Source organism: Nicotiana tabacum, chromosome 21, assembly GCF_000715075.1.
Source record: "Nicotiana tabacum cultivar K326 chromosome 21, ASM71507v2, whole genome shotgun sequence".
In the NCBI taxonomy this organism is placed as follows: Eukaryota; Viridiplantae; Streptophyta; class Magnoliopsida; order Solanales; family Solanaceae; genus Nicotiana; species Nicotiana tabacum.
The window spans coordinates 18,383,265-18,393,278 of NC_134100.1; the positions used below are offsets into that span (position 1 = coordinate 18,383,265).

Consider the following 10,014-nt stretch of genomic DNA (forward strand, 5'->3'; position numbering starts at 1 on the left):
TCATCATCACATATGATACATAAGGTCCATAAAAAGCAAACTTTCACAGCTGATACATAAATATAGTAACATATATATGTTGTCTACAATATTACTACAATTACACATCATAGCTGAAAAATAAACTACAATTACACTACATAGCTGAAGTCAAAACAGATATTGTGAATGATTATGTTCTTTATACTTACTGTGTTATTGATGACTTGTCCGGGGTGAGCAAGGTCATAAAACCAGTCCTTCTTATCAATCTTTTCACAACCAAAATCCAACCAAGGCTTGATTTGGTTATCCTTCTTGGAAAAGTAATATTTCCTCCTGTAATAACAAAAAAAAGATGATCAAATACAAAAAATTTACAAAATGAATTACAATTTTAAAGTATAAAAATGGTGAACAGACAGTGTAAAATGAAGCATTCATACCTCCTAGATACTTTATCACTACGAATGTATAACCAGTTGGTGAACCTTTCTGTCAATTCAGGATCTACATTTTCACCTATGACACTTGTGAAGGGGTGCTTGAGGTAAAAAAATTTAGGTCCAACAGATGTGCTGCCTCCAGAACTATACAAAGATGTGAAAGGTGATCGTGCATGTTTTCCCGGTTGCCTTGTTCTACCGGGATGAACAGGGGTTGATTCATCTCGTATGGGCTCGCCATACATGACCAACTGTGATAAGTTTTCTGGCAGCTCAAAGTCATCCAATGTCAAACCTTTGTTTTCAATGCCTTCAGGAACAACTTTTTTATCAATGCCTTCAGGAACAACTTCAGTCACAGTCACACCGTGAATTGGCGACTGTGGAACTTCACCTTCTGTAGATAAGTGTAGATCAATGTAGATATGAACAGTATTATGGAGTTATAGAGAATATAGAGAATATATTACCTGCTTGTTGTGGCTCAGCCACTTCATCAATTACTGGTTCTTCCTCAATATTTCCTTGTAGATGTTCTGGTGAAACATCAGCTTGAATGAATAATTGGGAATGAGAATTGTATATATATGTAGGAATATGTAGTTAAGGTGTAAATTATTAAAATTTTGCATAAAAACCTTATTGTAATGAAGGAATGGTTCTGTACCTGCTTTATATGCCTCAGCTGCTTCTTGGAAGTCAGGATATAAGTCAACATGTGGTTGAAAATGTTCTGGAGAAATTGTAGCTGCAACACATAGTAAAAAAATGATTAGTATAATTTAATAATGCTGTCTTGAAATTTGTAGATATGTATGCAGGAATTTTGTAGATACCTGTATTGCTTGTGCTTCCATGCAGTTGATCACCAGCATTGAACTGGAATTGCTGGTTGTTATCTCCTTGATGTTGGTAATTATTTTTTGTTGAACTACTAGCAAACTACAATTTTGGGGAATATTTGAGACTACTTTATTCATATGTCTTAATTAGTCTTAGTACAAAATTATATGTAAATTCTTATCTTTGACTCATCCAAATCAAACCTTTTGTTTATCACATTCATAACACCCTTCAAAGATTGATCTATGAACTCTCGAAGGCTTGAGAGTTCCTCAAAAACATCCTTCCTATAGGAATCTAACTTTACATCAACCTAAAAATTAAATATATAATTAGTTGGTAATCTTATTCTAACTGCTACAGTTACACTACAATTCAACAAACTATAATTGTTATAGATTTATACCACAAATTAACTACAATGTATAACATACTATAATTGTTATGTAATGAAGTCAAAATGTAGCAAATTATGTCAATATATTGTAGTTATTCATAATACCTGCACAATCCCCTTTTCCAACTTCATGAGCTTGCTACTGACAGATTCAATGTCCTCTTGACAATCTGTATATTTGGGTTCAAATGATGGAGAAGCAGCAGTTGGAACATGTGATGGTTGAGCACCATGTTCATCTTCATATTGAATCTTGTCTGGCAGATTAAGCACTCCAAGCTCTTCTCCAGATTCAATCATGTTTGTGAACTGAATGATGAAAATAACAGTTAATTCAAGTGACAAAAAAAATGTAGATTCAATGTAGTTATTATGAATGTAATTGTAGCATCATACAAAAGTGGAAAAAAATACCTTGATCCACTCAGGCTTGATCATCTTCTCTTCAATTGCAGTTAACCAAATCTGCCCCTTTGTAGCTGACCATCTTAAAATGCGAGGTATAGATTCAGAACATCTCGTAGCAAGCTCGGTGCTGACGGACGAGCAACACTCATATAGCCACACTTGCAAGGCTAATGAGCATCCCTGTATCAGATAAGAAGGTACATGGGGATTAAGACGATGTCGGACAGATTCAATAACCTGCTTGAAGGATTTGATACCCCATGGGTATGACTCAAAATTACCAGACTCTATTAGAAAGAACATAAACTTGTCTATGAAAGTCACATGGTCTTTATCAGAAGGACAAACAAAAAATTCCAACATATAAAGAATGCACAACTTCACCGCATCCACATCGTTTGCCCATGCTTTATTAGTCACTACTTTTTTCAAATGCCATTTCTCAACCCTTTCTTTGTTCGGAAAATATGTATTCATTAAAGGGCTAACATAGGTGGAAGTGTAACCATAGTCTGAAAACTTATTCACACAATTAAGACCAGTTATCAACCCAAATTCTCTCAAGGAAAAATTCAATTTTTCACCCTTAAATAGTACTGAAAAATATGAGTCAGTAGACTTTGTCAATTCATACTTCATCAGAAGATGAAGTGTTTGGTTTTACATACAGATTTTGGGGAGACCTAATAAGTAACCAAAACAAGTTTTTCTGAAAACCCTTAAAGCATTCGGAGAGAGTAAAGCTTGTATCTGGCTAGGTATGCTAGGATCACACAAACTGTGGAATCTAAGCACACCATAATCAATATTTTGTTGTGCAAAGTAAGGTCCATTCTGTAGAAAATATAAAATTAATGAACATTAGTAGTTTGCATAAAAAGGAAACAGTAATCTACATATAACTACATGACAAATACAAAATATAACTAGAAGAAGAATAGCCTACCCACACCTATAACTACAAAACAATAACAGAAGAACAATGCACGTGTAAACATTATCTACAGAATGTAACAGTTACTTCAAGTATGTCACATAAATGTAGATTAACTGTAGTTAGAATAAATTTAAATATATGAGCTATACAGGCTACAATAAAAAATAACATATCTACAATTTAACCATCAGACTACACATCAACGACAAACTAACCACACCTATAACTACAAAACAATAACAGAAGAACAATGCACGTGTAAACATTATCTACAGGATGTAACAGTTACTTCAAGTATGTCACATAAATGTAGATTAACTGTAGTTAGAATGAAGTTAAATATATGAGCTATACAGGCTACAATAAAAAATAACATATCTACAATTTAACCATCAGACTACACATCAACTACAAACTAACTACATTTATACACTGTCTAAGAGTCACAGTTCCAATTAGACTACAAAATTGAGACAAAGAATCTACAAAATTAGGACAACACCACATTTTACCAAAATACACTTGAACAATCAAAGAAGAACAATGCACTTGTAAACATTATCTACATAATGTAACAGTTACTTCAATTAACTCACAACATGTAGATAAATTGTATTTAGAATGAAGTTAAATGTAGCAGCAATACAGATTGCAATGAAAAATAGCATCTCTACAATTTAACGGTCAGACTACAAATCAACTACAAACTAACTACAGTATACACTGTCTAATAATCACAGTTCCATTAAACCTACAAAATTGTGAAAAATAATCTACAAAATTAGGACAATACCACATTTGGCCAAAAAACACTTGAACACTAAATTAACACTTGAACAACAGATTTTTACAACCAAAATCAAACTACAAAACAGTGAGGAAACATAAATAGTGTTTACCTTTATTGAAATTTTTTCCTTAACCAATTTTGGTACTTTTTTTGAGGGTTTCTTCTTCTTTGGTTTTGATGAAGAAGGAGAGACCTTTTGTTTTTTCACAGATTGAACTTTGGGAGAATCATCTACAAAATCGTCATCTACACTCAACTCTTTCCCCTTGCGTTTCGGTTGATTGTCGACTAGTTTATCAACTCCACCAACATCAACATCGTGCAAATGCTTGCTTCTCATTTCCGCACGAATTTGTCTAGGAGATGAAATACCAGTAGTTTGTTCACTTGCATGCGTCGTTTGTGGGTTTTTTGGTGGTGATTTTGGTGTTAAAACACCCAAATCAAAGGTTGGAATATCAGCTAATATAGCTTTTGATGATTTTTTTGGGGAGTGTTGGTTTTTTTCATGATTTAGGAGTTGAAGACAAAGATGGAAGTGAATTCAAATCGTGGGGGATACTATCAACTGAAGGTAATTAAGTGGAGAAGAAAGTGATGGTAATTGTGGGTGAGAAGAGATTGTACGAGAATGGAGGAAAAACTGAAGGTAAATCGTGGGGGTGGGGAACTGAAGGTAAATCGTAGGGGGTGTGGGGGGGTGGGAGGAGAGAGGGGCGGGTAAACCAAATAACGTGAAGATACAGTCCTATAATTATGCCTAATAAAAATGAACCCTTAATTATATCCCTAATTTGAATTATGGTATAGAAATGGTAATTTGGTATGCTTAAATGTAATAAACACAAACCTTAAACATTGAGGGTAATAAGTTTTGATATATGGTATAGATAGGTAAAAATCCCTTAATATATTATTGTTGGTGTACTATATGCTACAATAAGTTATTTTTTGATAATTAATATAGAAAAAACAAAAATAAAGAAATCAGTTATCTTTTTTATAGTAAACAAGAAAAGAGAAAAAATAAAAAAGAATAAAAATAAAGGAGCCAAAAAGATGTGTAGATTTAGATTATGAAAAAAAATGAAATAAAAAATTATTTGAAATAATAATACATGAAATTAGAAAAGAAAAGAAAAAAGAAAAAAAGCTGAAAGCAAAAAAAGAGAAGAGAAAACAATTATTACGTATAACTTGTTCTAATAACTAGAGAAAAAATGAGAAAAGAAAGACAAAAGTTATACTATAGTAGTTGTATTTTTTAAAAAAGGTGAACGAATGTTTACTATATAAGTTGTAACTTTTACTGTATAAAAAATAAGAATAATAAAAGAGAAAAAAATTAAATGTAATTAAATTATGGAGGAAAAAAGAAAATAAAGAAAAAAGAGTTAAATAAAATTAGAAAACAAACAAGAAATAAAGAAAATTAACAAAATGAAAGTAAAAGAAAAATAAAAACACGAAAAAGAAAGGAGCCAAAATTAAGTGTGGAATTAAATTATGGTAAAATAATAATAAAAATATAATATCATTTTGGTAAAAAAAAATGAACAGAAAAGGAGAAAAAGGAAAAATAAAGAGAAAAAGAAGAAAAAAAAGGAGAAAAGAAAAACAGAAGGAAAAAAGAAAAGACTCAGAGGCAATTACCCACAAAAGCTATAATGGGTAGAAATGTAATTAGCTTAATGGGTAAAAAAATGGATAAGCACATTTGCAGCCGTACCCTATTTTTATGTCACCATTTAACTTATACCCTATTTTTAAAAACTATTGATTTCGTAACCAACTAACAAAAAATCCGTAATAATATGACCATTATATCCCTCCCAAAACATATAAAAGTTGCATCAAACATACCCAAATTCAACTTCCAGATCTCCTCCGTATCTCCTTCATCAGTCCGTCTCTCCTGAGATCGCCTCTCGCAACCAGATTCAAATTCCAAATTCAAATTCAAATACATTGTAAGTATTCAAATTCGTCTCCAGAATTCAAAATAGTTTTTGAATTATATGTTTTCTGATTGATGATTGAAGTTGTTTGACGAGCTTCACTGATATGCTGAATTTGCATTCTAAATCTGTTTGACGATGAATTCTAACATTCTAATCCGACAAATATGCTAAAAAATTATATTAAAATATTATATGAGTGTTTTAATATTTAAAACACGTATGCACAAAAAACTTCGGCATAGGTGCTGAAGTTTTTTTGTTATTATTTAAAAGCTGAAGTTTTCCTATTACACTGCGTAAAAAAAATAAAACATCAATTAAAATTTCATATTGCACAAAAAACTTTGGCACGGGTGCTGAAGTTTTTTAGTTAATCTGTAAAAACTTCGTCTAATGGAGCTGAAGTTTTTCTCCTGCACTATGTATTTTATTATCATTTTTGGAAAAGCTTCATACCAAAAGAATGAAACGTCAATTAAAATTTCATAATGCACAAAAAACTTCGGCATAAGTGCTGAAGTTTTTTAGTTAATATTTAAAAACTTCAGCAAGAGGAGCTGAAGTTTTCCTCCTGCACTGTCTATTTTCCTTCTGCTGAAGCTATTTAGTATGTTTCTAAAATCTTCAGCACTTAAGAGCTGAAGTTGTTGTCCCTGCATTCATGAATCCCTGTCATCTAGCTTTTTCAAAAAAACTTCAGCTAATATGCTGAAGTTATTAAGCTTATTTCTAAAAACTTCTGCACTTAATAAGCTAAAGTTTTCTATGCAGCATTCATTAATTATGTCATACATCTTTTTCCAAAAAATTTCAGCAGAAGATACCTAAGTGATTTAGTTCATTTGTAAAAACTTCAGCACAAACAACCTAAAAGTTCTTCTGTTCATTTTCCTAATACTTTCCACTAAAAATGAATCTGCAGGATGAGTTCGATTTGCATTGTTATAACTTTCAATGGGAGTTGGACTCCTGATTTCAAATACTTGGATCATGATACAAAACTTGTTCTACTTAATAAGCACATATCATTCAATACTTTCCTGAAGAAAATTAGTGAAGTTGCAAATATTGATTCAACCAGATATGCACTAAAAGTATGGTTTGGTATCAAACTAAATACAAGCAAAGGAATGGTTGTAACTTCATATGAAGAACTCAGTACATGTATACATTTGCTTACAACTGATTCACCCTACAAGAATTGTCATTTCATCATCGAAAAAATACAACCTTCAGAATCTGCAGCATTCAAACAATCCCTTGCATATGCGATAGATTCAGAACCTTTTGAACATGAAGTAGGACAGCTAATAATGGAAGTAGACAACGAGCTACGACCTTCTAACACTACAGCTGCTTCAGAATATATAATGCTACAACAATTACCCCCTCCTCCAATAAATTCAAACCAGTTTGTCGATGACCAAGAAGAAGAAGGACAGCTAATAATGCAAATTGACAACCAACACACAATCCAACAAACTTTTTTGTTACCTTCTGCAATGATAAGCAACAATGAAGATGAAGTAAACATGGAGAATATACCGATAACATCAGATAGAATTGAAGAAATTGCTGAAAGTTCTTGTGCTTCTCAAAAATCAAGAAAAAGGGTGAGGAAACAGCTGAAAGAATCTCCACCATGTAAAATACTTAGGCACGATGCGCTGCCTGAGAAAGTAAGAGTTGGATCAATTTTTGAGAACAAACAAAACATGACTAAATTTTTCTGCAGCTTGGAGATAAACTAGAAAGTTGAATTCACTGATGTTAGATCATGTTCAAAGAGATACGAGCTGAAATGCATCGTGGACAAATGTGGTTGGAATGTACGTGCTACCAGAATAAAAAATTCCACACTATTCAGGGTGATAAAATATCATAACATCCATGAATTCTCGGTTGATACAAGAAAATCAGATCAGAAGCATGCTACATCAAATTTTATAAGTGAACAAATTATAGAACATGTTCGAGACAAAAAGATAGAGGTTACACCAGCCTTTGTAGAAAATGAAATGAAAAAGAAATTTGGAATTGACATTAGTTATCACAAGGCATGTCGTGCTATTCAAAAAGTTGTTGCTTGCATAAGTGGGTCACCTGAAGAGAACTACCAGATTCTTCCTTCATACCTACACATGATGGTGTGCAAAAACCCAGGAACGTACACAAGCATAAAAAGAGATGCGCAGAATAGGTAACCATCAGCCTAAAGTTTCAAATGTTCCTATTTGAAAAACTTCACACCTTATGATTTATTTTTTTGTGTTTCACTGTACAGATTTGCTTACATGTTCTTTGCTCCTGCGGCATCAGTAGCTGGTTGGTCCTACTGTGGACCCGTTATTGTTGTAGATGCAATGTTTTTAAAGTTCAAATATCGTGGTGTTCTATTTGTTGTTGTATCAAAGGATGCAAACAATCAAATCTTTCCTCTATATTTTGGTGTAGCAGAATCAGAAAACAATGAGGCATACATTTGGTTCTTCGAGGAAATGAGAAAAGCAATTCAAGTCCATCGTAAATTGGTTTTCTTGTCAGATAGAAACCAATCGATTGCAAATGGGATTAGAAAAGTTTTTCCTGAAGCTCACTATGGTATCTGCCTCTATCACTTTGAGAAAAATTTAAAGCAAAGACATGCAAAAGCCACGGTAATAAATCTTTTTCAAAGTGTTGCAAGGTCATACAAACGTGAAGATCTTAATCAGTTAATGTACCAACTCAAAAGTATTGACAAGAAAACATACAATTACATAATGGAAGAGCCTCCAGAGAGATGGGCTCGATCGTGGTTCCCACGGCGACGTTATGATATGCTAACAACAAACATGGTAGAATCAATGAATTTCGTTTTACTAAAAGGAAGAGAAATGCCTATTTTAGGAATGTTAGATTTCATACAAGAAAAGTTAGGAGAGTGGTTTTACGAACGGAGAAAAAAGGCAAATGAAACTTTTCATAGTGTATCAATATGGGAAGAAGAAGAGATGACTAAGAAGATGGACTTGGCTTGTAAAATGTTTGTGAGTATATTTATTAATTTCAGCTTTTTATATCTGTTGCAGTGATTTACTGCTTACATTTAAAAAAATTCATACTTTTTCTTTTTGAAGCAACAATACACTAATATAGTTTGTCTTAATTTTTTATTCCTTGTTAGGTGTTCAACCTTGATTCAATGTTGTTCAGAATAAATAGTGAAGGAATCGAATTCATTGTGGACTTAAAGAAGAGAACTTGTGACTGCCTGGAATTCCAACTTGATGAATTGCCCTGTCCACATGCAATTGCTGCTATTAATAAGAGATATCTGTAGAAATCTGATTACTGCTCAAATTGGTATTCACAGAAAATATGGTTGAAAACATATAAAGGACATGTGAATACCGTGGGAGATCAAAAATCATGGGATATACCACAAAATGTACAATCTGAGATCACAAAACCTCCCGATGTAGAGATTTTACAAGGAAGAAGACAAAAGAAGAGGCATATACCTGTGACTGAATCAGTACCATTCAAGTCTACCAAATGCAGTCGATGTAAACAAGTTGGGCATAACAGAACAACTTGCTTGTCTTCTTCAGCACCTCATCCATATTCAAAAAGACAAACACACACACACACATACACACACACACACACACACACACATACGCGTACAGCACACAAAAGAAAGGCATGTACAAACAAAATCTTCAGCATCTCTAAGCTGAAGTAAACAAAAAAGCACAGTATAAAAATATAAAAAAGAATTACAAAAACTAAACATAAAAACCAACTAAGAGGTATAAAGCAAATACCAACAAATAACAAGGATAATGCAATAGAAAGCTAAGAAGAAAGAGGATGAGAATTACATTGATACAAAAAGAGATGAGAACAGCATACAAAGTACAAACAAAAACATCAACTCTCAGGGTTGAAGTTATACAAAATGAACTTAAAAACTTCAGCTCTTTGGGCTAAAGTAAACAAAAAAATACAACATTAAAACATAAAAAGGGATTACAAACACTAACAATCATCACCACCACCACCATCATCATCACAGTACTCCTCAATTTCTCTAAATATCTCATCATCATCAGTATCGGAGATAACTATAGGGTAGTCGGGCAAAAGACCACTGAATCCAAGGAGATCAATCTTCAACTTGTCAAATTCATCACGCAGCTGACTTTGTTCGACGATTACTCTGTCCATAAGAGAAAGAAGAGTCTTCAGGTTGTTTTGCAGCTTGGAAT

At 32.8% G+C, this 10,014-nt stretch overlaps 1 protein-coding gene across 1 annotated transcript; it reads left to right on the plus strand.

Annotated features, from left to right (window-relative positions):
* The first annotated feature begins 7,779 nt into the window (after positions 1 to 7,779).
* LOC142175152 (protein FAR1-RELATED SEQUENCE 5-like) lies at positions 7,780 to 8,835 on the plus strand. The gene is made up of 3 exons (XM_075241729.1): positions 7,780 to 7,961; positions 8,046 to 8,362; positions 8,465 to 8,835. Exons 1-3 carry the CDS (start codon positions 7,780 to 7,782, stop codon positions 8,833 to 8,835), a joined length of 870 nt encoding a protein of 289 aa, XP_075097830.1.
* Positions 8,836 to 10,014: the final 1,179 nt, after the last annotated feature.